General features: G+C 40.6%; 1 protein-coding gene across 1 annotated transcript in view; it reads left to right on the top strand.

Annotated features, from left to right (window-relative positions):
- Positions 1–19,557, top strand: part of LOC128664316 (collagen alpha-1(VII) chain-like) — a 913,939-nt gene that overhangs the window by 210,479 nt on the left and 683,903 nt on the right. The window contains exons 20-22 of the mRNA XM_053719156.1: positions 4,955–5,074; positions 5,618–5,764; positions 6,443–6,613. Of these exons, the coding sequence (XP_053575131.1) occupies positions 4,955–5,074; positions 5,618–5,764; positions 6,443–6,613 (438 nt within the window). The remainder of the gene's footprint in view (positions 1–4,954; positions 5,075–5,617; positions 5,765–6,442; positions 6,614–19,557) is intronic.

The raw sequence follows: 19,557 nt of genomic DNA, 5'->3' as shown, positions 1-19,557 counted from the left end.
TGGAGAAAATGTTCACTGTATTGTAAAGCATCAAAGGGGATCACAGACTAAATGTAGTTAAGTACAGAGGAATATGTTCTGACAACTAGAAGATCCACATAGCCAACGAATAGAAAATCACTCAAACTATATGTACGGTTAAACAGTTGATAAGTGGGGTAGAGTAGGACACATACCCTATTTCAACTGAACATGACATGATAATAATAATAACTATTAAAATAGGAATAGGGCGATGTTAACCACCTCTCCACTAGGGGGTTTGAATATATGTTAAATAATGAATTGATTGTAGATAGGACCTATCAGATATAGTCTTTATGATGATTGAGATCATTTGTTTCAAAACTATAAGCCAAAGCTATGAGCTTAGTTCAAATATATTAATGTAAGCGGACCACAACATACAAATTACAGTCGATACCAGCAATTTGTACTATTTCAATATTAACATTTGATATGTATGTATACATACATTATAGTTCTTTGAAATAGTATTTCATTAGTTAAAAGAGTTGTGAACTTTTTTTTATAAAAGTAAGCCATGAGTAGAATGGTATGTTGTAGATTATATGAACCTATTGAAAAATCAGGTCGTGTCAATCCTTAAAATATGTAATAGAAGTTTGATAAAATCTGAGAAGTTGATACGGAAACAAGAAAAGGTTATATTACAAACTAGAGTTAGTTTGTTTAAACTTAAAGTTAAACATATATTATGAGCTAGAACTTCCAGAGTATTAATGTCTGTTGATGGCTACTTTTCCATTGGTTTATGTTTATTCCCATTAATGTGCTTAGCTAGCGCAGTATGTGTAAGAAAGGTTTTGAAATGTGTATTATCTAATCAACGGCTTACACCTGTACAGGTTTCTATTTAAAGACACCTAGACCCCATGACGGTAACTATGACTACGGGTTAACACCTGAAACGCGTCAGTGACGTCATCGGGCCCAGGTTGCAGCCGTTACATTTTACACAGAGCATTTTACTGTTTGGTAAGATTGCCGTCTTTTTTCTTGGTGTTCTAACTATCTTTTAATTACATTGCGGACAATAAAGAAGCTTTATTTTATACTCATTTATTGGTGCCGGTCTGGGTTTTTTCTCCACTTGGTATCATAATAACACTGTCTAATAAAAAAGTACAGTTACACTCATAATAACACTGTCTAATAGAAAAGTACAGTTGCACTCATAATAACACTGTCTAATAACTAATAAAAAGTACAGTTACACTCATAATAACACTGTCTAATAAAAAGTACAGTTACACTCATAATAACACTGTCTAATAAAAAAGTACAGTTACACTTATAATAACACTGTCTAATAAAAAGTACAGTTACACTCATAATAACACTGTCTAATAACTAATAAAAAGTACAGTTACACTCATAATAACACTGTCTAATAACTAATAAAAAGTACAGTTACACTCATAATAACACTGTCTAATAACTAATAAAAAGTACAGTTACACTCATAATAACAATGTCTAATAACGAAAAAAAAGTACAGTTACACTCATAATAACACTGTCTAATAAAAAGTACAGTTACACTCATAATAACACTGTCTAATAACTAATAAAAAGTACAGTTACACTCATAATAACACTATCTAATAAATATACATTACACAGTACAGTTACACTCATAATAACACTATCTAATAAATATACATTACACAGTACAGTTACACATATAATAACACTGTTTAAAAAAAAGTACAGTTACACTCATAATAACACTGTCTAAAAAACAGTACAGTTACACTCATAATAACACTGTCTAATAAAAAGTACAGTTACACTCATAATAACACTGTCTAATAACTAATAAAAAGTACAGTTACACTCATAATAACACTGTCTAATAAAAAGTACAGTTACACTCATAATAACACTGTCTAATAAAAAGTACAGTTATACTCATAATAACACTGTCTAATAAAAAGTACAGTTACACTCATAATAACACTGTCTAATAAAAAGTACAGTTATACTCATAATAACACTGTCTAATAAAAAGTACAGTTACACTCATAATAACACTGTCTAATAAAAAGTACAGTTATACTCATAACACTGTCTAATAAAAAGTACAGTTACACTCATAATAACACTGTCTAATAAAAAGTACAGTTATACTCATAATAACACTGTGTAATAAAAAGTACAGTTACACTCATAATAACACTGTCTAATAACTAATAAAAAGTACAGTTACACTCATAATAACACTGTCTAATAAAAAGTACAGTTACACTCATAATAACACTGTCTAATAAAAAGTACAATTACACTCATAATAACACTGTCTAATAAAAAGTACAGTTACACTCATAATAACACTGTCTAATAACTAATAAAAAAGTACAGTTACACTCATAATAACACTGTCTAATAAAAAGTACAGTTACACTCATAATAACACTGTCTAATAACTAATAAAAAGTACAGTTATACTCATAATAACACTGTCTAATAAAAAGTACAGTTATACTCATAATAACACTGTCTAATAAGTAATAAAAAGTACAGTTATACTCATAATAACACTGTCTAATAAAAAGTACAGTTACACTCATAATAACACTGTCTAATAACTAATAAAAAGTACAGTTATACTCATAATAACACTGTTTAATAAAAAGTACAGTTACACTCATAATAACACTGTCTAATAAAAAGTACAGTTACACACATAATAACACTGTCTAATAAAAAGTACAGTTACACTCATAATAACACTGTCTAATAAAAAATATTTCAAAAAAAATATTACACAGAGATATGAGATGAGATCTTAGGTGTTAGAAAAAAAAAGGCTTCAGAGACCTTTCCATAGAGATACATGCAGATACATTGCATACATTCATATATGTTTAACTATGTATTTATTGTAAATATGTCACATTCCAATGTTCTGCATCAGATATATGTAGAGATATTTATTTATGAATAAATATAACATATTTTGCTATATAAAGAACATTGGAAAAAGAAATATTTATATTTTTATGTCGGGTTTGCCCTTTAAGAATATGTCATGTTGTTTGCACGATCGATTTTTGACTTTAAGCATGATTTGGGTTACTGCTAGTGCAAAATAAGTTTTTTTGGAACTTGTAATACCAGTGCAACCCAACTAGCACAAAGATGAAAATCCTAGTGGAGTATTCGCTACTGAGAAAACGAAAAATACTGCTCTACCTGAACTCTAGCCCTATGTCTGTATAATTTATTAGGTAGAGACGAGAGATCACATTTAAATTACATGAATCAGATAGAAAAACATATGGGGGCCCAGGATTACGGACCTCTGAGATAGAACAAAGAGTTATATGCAATGCAGTACTGGGAGCTAGCTGAACATTGTGTGAGCCAATGAGAAGAGACATATAAGTGTAGCCACAATTAGCAGCTAACTCCCAGTAGTGCATTGCTGATCCCGAGCCTATCTAGGTATGCTTTTTGACAAAGGATACTAAGAGAACAAAGCAAATTAGATAATAGAAGTATAATGGAAAGCTGTTTAAAATGGGGGTTTCCTGTCCCTATAATGGAAAAGTTGTAAGTGAATTTAAAGCAACACAGGTTAGGATAAATAAACATTGTCTGTGTGTGTGTGTGTGTGTGTGTGTGGGGGGGGGGGGGGTCTAATTTAAAAGGGACAGTAAAGTCAAAATAAAAGAACATGCCATTTTAAAAGACTGTAGTGAATCATGTCCGCCCAACATCGCTAAATGCCGACAGCATACGCTGTAGGCATTTAATATTGTACAAGCATTTCTTGGGAAATGCTTGTGCAATGTCGCCTCCTGCACATTTGCTGCCAATCGGCCTCTAGCAGGGGATGTCAATCATCCAGATCGGATCGGGACGATTGCAGTTAAAAGGTGGCAGACAAGTTAAGGAGAAGCCGTCTTACTTATGTTTCGGCGAGCTGGAAACTTCGGGGGTAGAAGCGGCATCCGCTGGTTGCTAATTCTACCCCTAAGTATCTAGCTATCTTTTTATCTGTCTGTCTCTATCTAGCATCTATCTATTATAGCACTGTTGTTTTATATAACTGTGTTTAACCGCTGCAACGCAATTAAACACAAAATTAAAGTCACCTCCAGAGCTGCAATGAACTCCTGGGAGCTTGCTGAAGACATCTGGTGACCCAATAACAAGAGACAAATATGTGTAGGCACCAATCACCAGCTAGCTCCCAGTAGTGTATTGTTGCAGCTATAAATATTTTTCAACTTGAATACCAAGACAACCAACTAAATTTGATAATAGAAGTAAAATTAAAGATATGCGATTTTCCCAAACATATGAAAAGCACTCCCCGTTTTCAGCCCGAAGTTTCAAAACAAATGAATGCGCTGTAGGAGAGACATGAACCAATATAAAGCTGTAGGAGCAAAGGTTTACACTGGTGACAAAAGTGCAAAAGCAAAACAGCTCAACCGCTAAATAAAATCAATATACTTTATTCCAAGATGTATATAGATATGTATAGATAGCAGACACTATGTGCAGCCTGACGCGTTTCAGTGTTCCGCCATAATCATAGACTTTTTTATTTAGCGGTTGAGCTGATTTGCTTTTGTACTTTTGTTCTTCTGATGCTCCTTAGTCTACCTCGTTATGTATTTCAACAAATGATATCAAAAGAATTACGCAAATTAGAGAATAGAAGTAAATTGTAAAAACTGTTTAAAAATGTATGCTGGGTTTGAATCATAAAAGTTTAATTTTGTGTCGTCTACTTTCCCTTTAATTGATTTATTGAGTTGGAAACAATATGCATAGATATTCCACACAAATAATAACTACACTGTAATGCAGGTGGGAGATCTCTGTCTGATTACATTGTACACATATCATGAAATCCAGTAAAGCTTGGATATAACAGAACAGTTGGCAGATTAAGGTGGAATCTCTTTGTTTCACAGTGGACTTGCCAAAGGTGGAAGTGTTTGAGGTCAGAGACATCACAGGAGATAGCATTCTGCTGAACTGGTCGGGTGTCACTGGCGCATCGTCGTATATTCTCTCATGGAAACAGACTTCTGGTGAGAAGTGAAACGATAGTGTTTGCCATGCACTGGTTTCTAAAGACTATTCTTATTGGCTGTTGGTGGGGAATGAAAAAATGTATTCAGTAGATAATTATATGATCAAATTCCAAAAAAAAATTCCGTTCCACAAATTATTATTCACAATTACCAGTAATTCCTTGTTATTCTGTTTTAAATCCATTATCTTATGTCATTGGATTTGTAAATATTAAAGTTCTATAATTGTAATCTGATCTCCTTGGTGGTATAAGCAGATCATCTTGGTATGTAATACATTTATTTGCAAGACTTGGCACTCCCATGGTCTATAGAGCACAGACAACTGAAGTTATGTTAAGTTATATGTTGGCTCTTTATAAATAAATTATTATAATCATGATTGCTTTGGATATTAGACATTCTGTAAACATTTTGCTATCATAAAGATGGGCTTTATACCTAGTAATGAGTCGTTACCCTCTATGGAAGCCAATGCTTAAACATTCTATGGTCAAATAATTATGCAGCATCATACATTATCCTCTGTGTATTCTTCAGCTTCTGAACCATCTGTGGAGCAGTTGGCCACATCCTACCAATCTTTCCGGATCACTGGCCTGGAGTATGGGAAAACTTATGTGTTTACTATAAAGCCTCTGTTTGGAGAGATGGAGGGACCTGAGAAAGTCATTACCCAGGTTATAGGTAAGGGCATAAGCTCTGACATCACACATTGTCCGTGTGACAGTATCCAAAGTGTTTGTTCCTATCTATAGTTTATCTATTACATTCTACAAGGTAAGTTATCAGTGCAGGTTTAAGTAGAGTTAGAACTGAACTTACTTTATACCACAAATCTCAAGCGGGCACTTAAGTGCCACATATGGACCCCCAGGCATGTGCAAAAAGTGTGACAAAAATTCAAAGTCCATCTTACTGTCCACCAGATAAATCTTGCTGCACAACACTGTGTAAAAATTCCAAACTGGTGTTACTCAAAGGTTCACATGAAGCACATGACATTAACCTTAGCAAATCCTTCTTCCCGGTGCTGTTCTCACGTAATCATAGTGTGCACGGGATTACGTCTTCACTGTACGAACCACACACCAATGGAAGACCAACGGGAAAACATTACTAGGTTTATTCAGTAAACTAAGAGCACATAATGTAAAAAAAAAATCCATAAAGGCTTTAAAACAGTTTTATACATTTAATTCATTCAATCATAGTCCTAGAGTTTTTTTTAAATGTAATGAGTTTTGTAATTGATTGGATAAACATAATTGTAGTTATGTTATTGCTCTGTAGTGTTTTTGTTCTATTGTCTAGTATCACTAATAGACAAACATTTAACAATATTTCTGTTCTTGGCTTATCCAGTTGGACCTAAGAGAAAACCTGCCATCCCCATTTCAAACATTCAGGGGTCTCAGCTCACCACGACGACACAGAAAACTCCAACAACTCATTCTCCCAGTAGCATTTCAAAGGAGGATGCTGCAACCACCAGCTTTGCTGGACGTGCAGCATTAACAACAATATCTGGGCCTGGTAAGTATGGTACCATATGTAAATCTATATCCCAGGCTAATAGTCTCTTCTCAGTAAAAGCATTATAACTCCCGCTATTACCAACAATATCTGGGCCTTGTAAGTATGGTACCATATGTAAATCTATATCCCAGGCTAATAGTCTCTTCTCAGTAAAAGCATTATAACTCCCAGCGTAGAACGCTGGTAGATACTAACAATGGGATTCTGTAACCTGGCACACAATGCATCACACTCAATATCTGGTTAGCATGAGGTATAATGTAGTTACTATGAGATATTTTATGATGATTATCAGCTTATATTAAATTCACTGGTGTTTAAAGGGAAATGGAAGTTTGTGGTTCAGATAGAGCATAACATTTCAAGAGTTTTTTCAATTTACTCCTTAGAGCAAATGTATTATGTTCTCTTGGTATCCTTTGTTTAAAAACATACCTAGGTATACTCAGGTGCAGCAATGCAGTACTGGGAGCTAGCTGCTGATTGGTGGCTGCACATATATGTCTCTGGTTTACAGATGTGTTCAGCTAGATCCCTGACCTGGTCTGAGGAAGGAGCTTGTTAGCCACAAAACTTCACTAATATTTTGTTGATAGTGACCTTTAAATAAAGGTCACTTTTCTCAAGTCCAGAGAGTGGGTATCTAACTATTAATATATATACAGTACTGTGCAAAAGTCTTAGGCCACCGTTAGATTTGCGGTTTTAGCAACGGTATAATTACCATATATAATTATTTCTCAGTCTTCTTTGTGTAAGAGATATCTGGATAGGTAGTGTTCACATGTCTGGGGCACATGACATGAAACTGTGCTGCCATCTAGTGCTCTTGGTAATCTATAACATTGTTGCAAAACAGACACGTGCACACTCCTGCACGTCCCTGCTTGTTCAACAAAGGATAACAAAAATCAAGAAAATGTGATAATAGAAGTATATTGTAAAGTTATAAAACTGTACGCTCTATCAATTAAATTTTGGTTTTTTTGTTTTATGTCCCTTTAACTTAAAAAAAACTATAGCACAAAACTAAGTTAAGGATTCAACTACTTGAGTGTTTATTTTTGTGCATCATTATCTTATAGCTCAAGTAATATCCACCATGAATTTTACTGCACGTCCCCATAGTCCTCTATTATGTGAGGTATTTAGTGCACCCGCCCCATATGCAGACGCTAGCACATTCTCTAATATGTGAGGTATTTAGTGCACCTGCCCCATATGCAGACGTTAGCACATCCTCTATTATGTGAGGTATTTAGTGCACCTGCCCCATATGCAGACCTTAGCACATCCTCTATTATGTGAGGTATTTAGTGCACCTGCCCCATATGCAGACGCTAGCACATCCTCTATTATGTGAGGTATTTAGTGCACCTGCCCCATATGCAGACATTAGCACATCCTCTATTATGTGAGGTATTTAGTGCTCCTGCCCCATATGCAGACATTAGCACATCCTCTAATATGTGAGGTATTTAGTGCACCTGCCCCATATGCAGACCTTAGCACATCCTCTATTATGTGAGATATTTAGTGCACCTGCCCCATATGCAGACATTAGCACATCCTCTATTATGTGAGGTATTTAGTGCACCTGCCCCATATGCAGACGCTAGCACATCCTCTAATATGTGAGGTATTTAGTGCACCTGCCCCATATGCAGACCTTAGCACATCCTCTATTATGTGAGGTATTTAGTGCACCTGCCCCATATGCAGACATTAGCACATCCTCTATTATGTGAGGTATTTAGTGCACCTGCCCCATATGCAGACGTTAGCACATCCTCTATTATGTGAGGTATTTAGTGCACCTGCCCCATATGCAGACATTAGCACATCCTCTATTATGTGAGGTATTTAGTGCACCTGCCCCATATGCAGACCTTAGCACATCCTCTATTATGTGAGGTATTTAGTGCACCTGCCCCATATGCAGACGTTAGCACATCCTCTAATATGTGAGGTATTTAGTGCACCTGCCCCATATGCAGACCTTAGCACATCCTCTATTATGTGAGGTATTTAGTGCACCTGCCCCATATGCAGACGCTAGCACATCCTCTAATATGTGAGGTATTTAGTGCACCTGCCCCATATGCAGACCTTAGCACATCCTCTATTATGTGAGGTATTTAGTGCACCTGCCCCATATGCAGACGTTAGCACATCCTCTAATATGTGAGGTATTTAGTGCACCTGCCCCATATGCAGACCTTAGCACATCCTCTATTATGTGAGGTATTTAGTGCACCTGCCCCATATGCAGACGCTAGCACATCCTCTAATATGTGAGGTATTTAGTGCACCTGCCCCATATGCAGACCTTAGCACATCCTCTATTATGTGAGGTATTTAGTGCACCTGCCCCATATGCAGACGTTAGCACATCCTCTATTATGTGAGGTATTTAGTGCACCTGCCCCATATGCAGACGTTAGCACATCCTCTATTATGTGAGGTATTTAGTGCACCTGCCCCATATGCAGACGCTAGCACATCCTCTAATATGTGAGGTATTTAGTGCACCTGCCCCATATGCAGACGTTAGCACATCCTCTATTATGTGAGGTATTTAGTGCACCTGCCCCATATGCAGACGTTAGCACATCCTCTATTATGTGAGGTATTTAGTGCACCCGCCCCATATGCAGACGTTAGCACATCCTCTATTATGTGAGGTATTTAGTGCACCTGCCCCATATGCAGACGTTAGCACATCCTCTATTATGTGAGGTATTTAGTGCACCCGCCCCATATGCAGACGCTAGCACATCCTCTATTATGTGAGGTATTTAGTGCACCCGCCCCATATGCAGACGCTAGCACATCCTCTATTATGTGAGGTATTTAGTGCACCTGCCCCATATGCAGACGCTAGCACATCCTCTATTATGTGAGGTATTTATTGCTCCTGCCCCATATGCAGACGCTAGCACATCCTCTATTATGTGAGGTATTTAGTGCACCCGCCCCATATGCAGACGTTAGCACATCCTCTATTATGTGAGGTATTTATTGCTCCTGCCCCATATGCAGACGCTAGCACATCCTCTATTATGTGAGGTATTTAGTGCACCTGCCCCATATGCAGACGTTAGCACATCCTCTAATATGTGAGGTATTTAGTGCACCCGCCCCATATGCAGACGTTAGCACATCCTCTATTATGTGAGGTATTTAGTGCACCCGCCCCATATGCAGACATTAGCACATCCTCTATTATGTGAGGTATTTATTGATCCTGCCCCATATGCAGACGCTAGCACATCCTCTATTATGTGAGGTATTTAGTGCACCCGCCCCATATGCAGACGTTAGCACATCCTCTATTATGTGAGGTATTTATTGCTCCTGCCCCATATGCAGACGCTAGCACATCCTCTATTATGTGAGGTATTTATTGCTCCTGCCCCATATGCAGACGCTAGCACATCCTCTAATATGTGAGGTATTTAGTGCACCTGCCCCATATGCAGACGCTAGCACATCCTCTAATATGTGAGGTATTTAGTGCACCTGCCCCATATGCAGACATTAGCACATCCTCTAATATGTGAGGTATTTAGTGCACCCGCCCCATATGCAGACGTTAGCACATCCTCTATTATGTGAGGTATTTAGTGCACCCGCCCCATATGCAGACCTTAGCACATCCTCTATTATGTGAGGTATTTAGTGCACCCGCCCCATATGCAGACGTTAGCACATCCTCTATTATGTGAGCTATTTAGTGCACCCGCCCCATATGCAGACGTTAGCACATCCTCTATTATGTGAGGTATTTAGTGCACCCGCCCCATATGCAGACGCTAGCACATCCTCTATTATGTGAGGTATTTAGTTCACCCGCCCCATATGCAGACGTTAGCACATCCTCTAATATGTGAGGTATTTAGTGCACCCGCCCCATATGCAGACGTTAGCACATCCTCTATTATGTGAGGTATTTAGTGCACCTGCCCCACATGCAGACGCTAGTACATCCTCTAATATGTGAGGTATTTAGTGCACCTGCCCCATATGCAGACGTTAGCACATCCTCTATTATGTGAGGTATTTAGTGCACCTGCCCCATATGCAGACGCTAGCACATCCTCTAATATGTGAGGTATTTAGTGCACCTGCCCCATATGCAGACGTTAGCACATCCTCTATTATGTGAGGTATTTAGTGCACCTGCCCTATATGCAGACGTTAGCACATCCTCTATTATGTGAGGTATTTAGTGCACCCGCCCCATATGCAGACATTAGCACATCCTCTATTATGTGAGGTATTTAGTGCACCTGCCCCATATGCAGACATTAGCACATCCTCTATTATGTGAGGTATTTAGTGCACCTGCCCCATATGCACACGTTAGCACATTCTCTATTATGTGAGGTATTTAGTGCACCCGCCCCATATGCAGACGTTAGCACATCCTCTATTATGTGAGGTATTTAGTGCACCTGCCCCATATGCAGACGCTAGTACATCCTCTAATATGTGAGGTATTTAGTGCACCTGCCCCATATGCAGACGTTAGCACATCCTCTATTATGTGAGGTATTTAGTGCACCTGCCCCATATGCAGACGCTAGCACATCCTCTAATATGTGAGGTATTTAGTGCACCTGCCCCATATGCAGACGTTAGCACATCCTCTATTATGTGAGGTATTTAGTGCACCTGCCCTATATGCAGACGTTAGCACATCCTCTATTATGTGAGGTATTTAGTGCACCCGCCCCATATGCAGACGTTAGCACATCCTCTATTATGTGAGGTATTTAGTGCACCTGCCCCATATGCAGACGTTAGCACATCCTCTAATATGTGAGGTATTTAGTGCACCTGCCCCATATGCAGACGTTAGCACATCGTCTATTATGTGAGGTATTTAGTGCACCTGCCCCATATGCAGATGTTAGCACATCCTCTATTATGTGAGGTATTTAGTGCACCCGCCCCATATGCAGACGTTAGCACATCCTCTAATATGTGAGGTATTTAGTGCACCCGCCCCATATGCAGACGTTAGCACATCCTCTATTATGTGAGGTATTTAGTGCACCCGCCCCATATGCAGACGCTAGCACATCCTCTATTATGTGAGGTATTTAGTGCACCTGCCCCATATGCAGACGTTAGCACATCCTCTAATATGTGAGGTATTTAGTGCACCCGCCCCATATGCAGACGCTAGCACATCCTCTATTATGTGAGGTATTTAGTGCACCTGCCCCATATGCAGACGTTAGCACATCCTCTAATATGTGAGGTATTTAGTGCACCTGCCCCATATGCAGACATTAGCACATCCTCTATTATGTGAGGTATTTAGTGCACCTGCCCCATATGCAGACATTAGCACATCCTCTATTATGTGAGGTATTTAGTGCACCTGCCCCATATGCAGACATTAGCACATCCTCTATTATGTGAGGTATTTAGTGCACCTGCCCCATATGCAGACGTTAGCACATCCTCTATTATATGAGGTATTTAGTGCACCTGCCCCATATGCAGACGCTAGCACATCCTCTATTATGTGAGGTATTTAGTGCACCTGCCCCATATGCAGACGTTAGCACATCCTCTATTATGTGAGGTATTTAGTGCACCTGCCCCATATGCAGACGTTAGCACATCCTCTATTATGTGAGGTATTTAGTGCACCTGCCCCATATGCAGACGTTAGCACATCCTCTATTATGTGAGGTATTTAGTGCACCCGCCCCATATGCAGACGTTAGCACATCCTCTATTATGTGAGGTATTTAGTGCACCCGCCCCATATGCAGACGTTAGCACATCCTCTATTATGTGAGGTATTTAGTGCACCTGCCCCATATGCAGACGTTAGCACATCCTCTATTATGTGAGGTATTTAGTGCACCCGCCCCATATGCAGACATTAGCACATCCTCTATTATGTGAGGTATTTAGTGCACCCGCCCCATATGCAGACATTAGCACATCCTCTATTATGTGAGGTATTTAGTGCACCTGCCCCATATGCAGAGTTAGCACTCCTAACTGTGAGGAATTTAGTGCACCCGCCCTATGCAGACGCTTCGCACATCCTCTATGGTGAGGTATTTAGTTCACCTGCCCCAATATGGCAGACGTTCAGCACATCCTCAATTATGTCGCAGGTATTTCGTGGCACCCTGCCCCCCCATATGCAGACGTTAGCACATCCTCTATTATGTGAGGTATTTAGTGCACCTGCCCCATATGCAGACGTTAGCGCATCCTCTAATATGTGAGGTATTTAGTGCACCTGCCCCATATGCAGACGTTAGCACATCCTCTAATATGTGAGGTATTTAGTGCACCCGCCCCATATGCAGACCTTAGCACATCCCTCTATTATGTGAGGTATTTAGTGCACCTGCCCCATATGCAGACGTTAGCACATCCTCTAATATGTGAGGTATTTAGTGCACCTGCCCCATATGCAGACGTTAGCACATCCTCTAATATGTGAGGTATTTAGTGCACCCGCCCCATATGCAGACCTTAGCACATCCTCTATTATGTGAGGTATTTAGTGCACCTGCCCCATATGTAGACGTTAGCACATCCTCTATTATGTGAGGTATTTAGTGCTCCTGCCCCATATGCAGACGTTAGCACATCCTCTAATATGTGAGGTATTTAGTGCACCCGCCCCATATGCAGACGCTAGCACATCCTCTATTACGTGAGGTATTTAGTGCACCTGCCCCATATGCAGACGTTAGCACATCCTCTATTATGTGAGGTATTTAGTGCACCTGCCCCATATGCACACATTAGCACATCCTCTATTATGTGAGGTATTTAGTGCACCCGCCCCATATGCAGACGTTAGCACATCCTCTATTATGTGAGGTATTTAGTGCACCTGCCCCATATGCAGACGTTAGCACATCCTCTATTATGTGAGGTATTTAGTGCACCCGCCCCATATGCAGACGTTAGCACATCCTCTATAATGTGAGGTATTTAGTGCACCTGCCCCATATGCAGACGTTAGCACATCCTCTATTATGTGAGGTATTTAGTGCACCCGCCCCATATGCAGACGTTAGCACATCCTCTATTATGTGAGGTATTTAGTGCACCCGCCCCATATGCAGACGTTAGCACATCCTCTATTATGTGAGGTATTTAGTGCACCCCGCCCCATATGCAGACGTTAGCACATCCTCTATTATGTGAGGTATTTAGTGCACCCGCCCCATATGCAGACGCTAGCACATCCTCTATTATGTGAGGTATTTAGTGCACCCGCCCCATATGCAGACGCTAGCACATCCTCTATTATGTGAGGTATTTAGTGCACCCGCCCCATATGCAGACGTTAGCACATCCTCTATTATGTGAGGTATTTAGTGCACCCGCCCCATATGCAGACGCTAGCACATCCTCTATTATGTGAGGTATTTAGTGCACCTGCCCCATATGCAGACGTTAGCACATCCTCTATTATGTGAGGTATTTAGTGCACCTGCCCCATATGCAGACGTTAGCACATCCTCTATTATGTGAGGTATTTAGTGCACCCGCCCCATATGCAGACGTTAGCACATCCTCTAATATGTGAGGTATTTAGTGCACCTGCCCCATATGCAGACGTTAGCACATCCTCTATTATGTGAGGTATTTAGTGCACCCGCCCCATATGCAGACGCTAGCACATCCTCTATTATGTGAGGTATTTAGTGCACCCGCCCCATATGCAGACGTTAGCACATCCTCTATTATGTGAGGTATTTAGTGCACCTGCCCCATATGCAGACGTTAGCACATCCTCTATTATGTGAGGTATTTAGTGCACCTGCCCCATATGCAGACGTTAGCACATCCTCTATTATGTGAGGTATTTAGTGCACCTGCCCCATATGCAGACGTTAGCACATCCTCTATTATGTGAGGTATTTAGTGCACCTGCCCCATATGCAGACGTTAGCACATCCTCTATTATGTGAGGTATTTAGTGCTCCTGCCCCATATCCAGACGTTAGCACATCCTCTATTATGTGAGGTATTTAGTGCACCCGCCCCATATGCAGACATTAGCACATCCTCTAATATGTGAGGTATTTAGTGCACCTGCCCCATATGCAGACGTTAGCACATCCTCTATTATGTGAGGTATTTAGTGCACCTGCCCCATATGCAGACGTTAGCACATCCTCTATTATGTGAGGTATTTAGTGCACCCGCCCCATATGCAGACGTTAGCACATCCTCTATTATGTGAGGTATTTAGTGCACCTGCCCCATATGCAGACGTTAGCACATCCTCTATTATGTGAGGTATTTAGTGCTCCTGCCCCATATGCAGACGTTAGAACATCCTCTATTATGTGAGGTATTTAGTGCACCCGCCCCATATGCAAACGCTAGCACATCCTCTATTATGTGAGGTATTTAGTGCACCCGCCCCATATGCAGACCTTAGCACATCCTCTATTATGTGAGGTATTTAGTGCACCCGCCCCATATGCAGACATTAGCACATCCTCTAATATGTGAGGTATTTAGTGCACCCGCCCCATATGCAGACGTTAGCACATCCTCTATTATGTGAGGTATTTAGTGCACCCGCCCCCTATGCAGACATAAGCACATCCTCTATTATGTGAGGTATTTAGTGCACCCGCCCCATATGCAGACATTAGCACATCCTCTATTATGTGAGGTATTTAGTGCACCCGCCCCATATGCAGACGTTAGCACATCCTCTATTATGTGAGGTATTTAGTGCACCTGCCCCATATGCAGACGTTAGCACATCCTCTATTATGTGAGGTATTTAGTGCACCCGCCCCATATGCAGACGTTAGCACATCCTCTATTATGTGAGGTATTTAGTGCACCTGCCCCATATGCAGACGTTAGCACATCCTCTATTATGTGAGGTATTTAGTTCACCTGCCCCATATGCAGACGTTAGCACATCCTCTAATATGTGAGGTATTTAGTGCACCTGCCCCATATGCAGACGTTAGCACATCCTCTATTATGTGAGGTATTTAGTGCACCTGCCCCATATGCAGACGTTAGCACATCCTCTAATATGTGAGGTATTTAGTGCACCTGCCCCATATGCAGACGTTAGCACATCCTCTAATATGTGAGGTATTTAGTGCACCTGCCCCATATGCAGACATTAGCACATCCTCTATTATGTGAGGTATTTAGTGCACCCGCCCCATATGCAGACGTTAGCACATCCTCTATTATGTGAGGTATTTAGTGCACCTGCCCCATATGCAGACGTTAGCACATCCTCTATTATGTGAGGTATTTAGTGCACCCGCCCCATATGCAGACATTAGCACATCCTCTATTATGTGAGGTATTTAGTGCACCTGCCCCATATGCAGACGTTAGCACATCCTCTATTATGTGAGGTATTTAGTGCACCTGCCCCATATGCAGACGTTAGCACATCCTCTAATATGTGAGGTATTTAGTTCACCTGCCCCATATGCAGACGTTAGCACATCCTCTAATATGTGAGGTATTTAGTGCACCTGCCCCATATGCAGACGTTAGCACATTCTCTATTATGTGAGGTATTTAGTGCACCTGCCCCATATGCAGACGCTAGCACATCCTCTATTATGTGAGGTATTTAGTGCACCCGCCCCATATGCAGACGCTAGCACATCCTCTATTATGTGAGGTATTTAGTGCACCCGCCCCATATGCAGACGTTAGCACATCCTCTATTATGTGAGGTATTTAGTGCACCTGCCCCATATGCAGACGTTAGCACATCCTCTATTATGTGAGGTATTTAGTGCACCCGCCCCATATGCAGACGTTAGCACATCCTCTAATATGTGAGGTATTTAGTGCACCCGTCCCATATGCAGACGCTAGCACATCCTCTATTATGTGAGGTATTTAGTGCACCTGCCCCATATGCAGACATTAGCACATCCTCTATTATGTGAGGTATTTAGTGCACCCGCCCCATATGCAGACATTAGCACATCCTCTATTATGTGAGGTATTTAGTGCACCCGTCCCATATGCAGACATTAGCACATCCTCTAATATGTGAGGTATTTAGTGCACCTGCCCCATATGCAGACGTTAGCACATCCTCTAATATGTGAGGCATTTAGTGCACCTGCCCCATATGCAGACGTTAGCACATCCTCTATTATGTGAGGTATTTAGTGCACCTGCCCCATATGCAGACGTTAGCACATCCTCTATTATGTGAGGTATTTAGTGCACCTGCCCCATATGCAGACGTTAGCACATCCTCTATTATGTGAGGTATTTAGTGCACCCGCCCCATATGCAGACGCTAGTACATCCTCTATTATGTGAGGTATTTAGTGCACCTGCCCTATATGCAGACGTTAGCACATCCTCTATTATGTGAGGTATTTAGTGCACCTGCCCCATATGCAGACGTTAGCACATCCTCTATTATGTGAGGTATTTAGTGCACCCGCCCCATATGCAGACGTTAGCACATCCTCTATTATGTGAGGTATTTAGTGCACCCGCCCCATATGCAGACATTAGCACATCCTCTATTATGTGAGGTATTTAGTGCACCTGCCCCATATGCAGACGTTAGCACATCCTCTATTATGTGAGGTATTTAGTGCACCCGCCCCATATGCAGACGTTAGCACATCCTCTATTATGTGAGGTATTTAGTGCACCCGCCCCATATGCAGACGCTAGCACATCCTCTATTATGTGAGGTATTTAGTGCACCTGCCCCATATGCAGACGTTAGCACATCCTCTATTATGTGAGGTATTTAGTGCACCTGCCCCATATGCAGACATTAGCACATCCTCTATTATGTGAGGTATTTAGTGCACCTGCCCTATATGCAGACGTTAGCACATCCTCTATTATGTGAGGTATTTAGTGCACCTGCCCCATATGCAGACATTAGCACATCCTCTATTATGTGAGGTATTTAGTGCACCTGCCCTATATGCAGACGTTAGCACATCCTCTATTATGTGAGGTATTTAGTGCACCTGCCCCATATGCAGACATTAGCACATCCTCTATTATGTGAGGTATTTAGTGCACCCGCCCCATATGCAGACATTAGCACATCCTCTATTATGTGAGGTATTTAGTGCACCCGCCCCATATGCAGACGCTAGCACATCCTTTATTATGTGAGGTATTTAGTGCACCTGCCCCATATGCAGACGTTAGCACATCCTCTATTATGTGAGGTATTTAGTGCACCTGCCCCATATGCAGACATTAGCACATCCTCTATTATGTGAGGTATTTAGTGCACCTGCCCCATATGCACACGTTAGCACATCCTAGACTATTGCTTGAGCGATAAAATAAAAGCATTAGCAAAAACAGATGCTCTATTACACACTAGCACTACTTTTTTTGCACAGGTATCCGGTACCATGTAATATGACATTACCTATAAGAGAACCGGATTGACACAGTTTCTTTAATAAACATGTAAATGGTAGTTAATCCATTAACTATGCTATGACCAAAAACGTCCCTATCTCATGCACAGCCCAACGGCCTTAGACTATACTATTATGGCACTCCTATGTGTTTATTGGAGCATATTACTTATCTCCATGCTTAAACTACTTCACAGGGACAGTCAACACCAGATTTTTTGTTGTTTTTAAAGATAGGTAATCCCTAATTACCTATTCCTTAGTTTTGCATATCCAACACAGTTATAATAATACGCGTTTTACCTCTGTAATTACCTTGTATCTAAGCCTCTGCAGACAGCCCCCTTATTTCAGTTCATTTGACAGACTTGCATTTTAGCCAATCAGTGCTCACTCCTCTGTAAAGTCACGTGCATGAGCTCAATGTTATCTATATGAAACACATGAACTAACGCCCTCTAGTGGTGAAAAACTGTCAAATGCAGAGGCGGCCTTCAAGGTCTAAGAAATTAGCATATGAACCTCCAAGGTTAAGCTTTCAACTAAGGATACCAAGAGGACAAAGCAAAATTGGTGCTAAAAATAAACTGGAAATTTGTTTAAAATTACATGCCCTATTTGAATCATGAAAGTTTTTTTTGGGCTTGACTGTCCCTTTGAATATGGTTTTCCACAAACAATTTAAAATCCGGTACAGTGTAATATAATATTACAACGGGTAGTTAAATAGGAGCTATATTAACAACCACAACCGGGAGCAGTGCGAACGCCTGACGCGTGTTTTGCCACTGCTTTTTCAAAGGCATCGGCCGTCCCCAGTTGTGCTTCCTTTATATGGCAGGCAGCCAATTAGGATCAGTATATGTCAAGCGTCATTGGATTAGTGACGCCCGGTCATGGATATTGGAATTCTGATTCGATAGCTTTGTGGGAGTAGTCCGGTCCACCTCCAATCAATTTCTATACAAGGTGAATCAGTTGATTTTTTGAATATAAAATTGAAGTGAATCCTTTGAATTTGAAACTTTGACATTGACAAGTGAGACATTATCGATGTGAATGGACAGTTATATTTGCGTGTGCGGATATGAAGGGGCACATTGGATAATAATCATGAGAAACAGAATTGTGGTATCTGTTTAAGAAATTGATGTAAACATTACCCCTCGTGATTACTCTGATTGGTTCTAGGATGAGGGCTCGTCTCTCTCAGCATGTATACTGGTTGGAGGTGGACCGGAGTATCCGGTTCTCTTATAGGTAATGTCATATCACATGGTACCGGTTTCTAATCTGTTTGTGGAAAATCAACTTTAAAGTAGTTTAAGCATGGTGTTTACTAGTATACTCCAATAAACACATAGGAGTGCTAAAGTATAGTTTAAGCCCGTTGGCCTGTACATAATATAGGGACCTTTTTGGTCATAGCACACTAAGTCAATGGATTAACTATCCTCTATATGCTTATTAAAGATACTGTGCCAATCCGGTTTTCTTATGGTACATACATGTAATACTAAACCACAC

The sequence above is a fragment of the Bombina bombina genome, chromosome 6 (genome assembly GCF_027579735.1).
Source record: "Bombina bombina isolate aBomBom1 chromosome 6, aBomBom1.pri, whole genome shotgun sequence".
Classification (NCBI taxonomy): Eukaryota; Metazoa; Chordata; class Amphibia; order Anura; family Bombinatoridae; genus Bombina; species Bombina bombina.
This window is presented reverse-complemented; position numbering and strand designations above follow the sequence as displayed.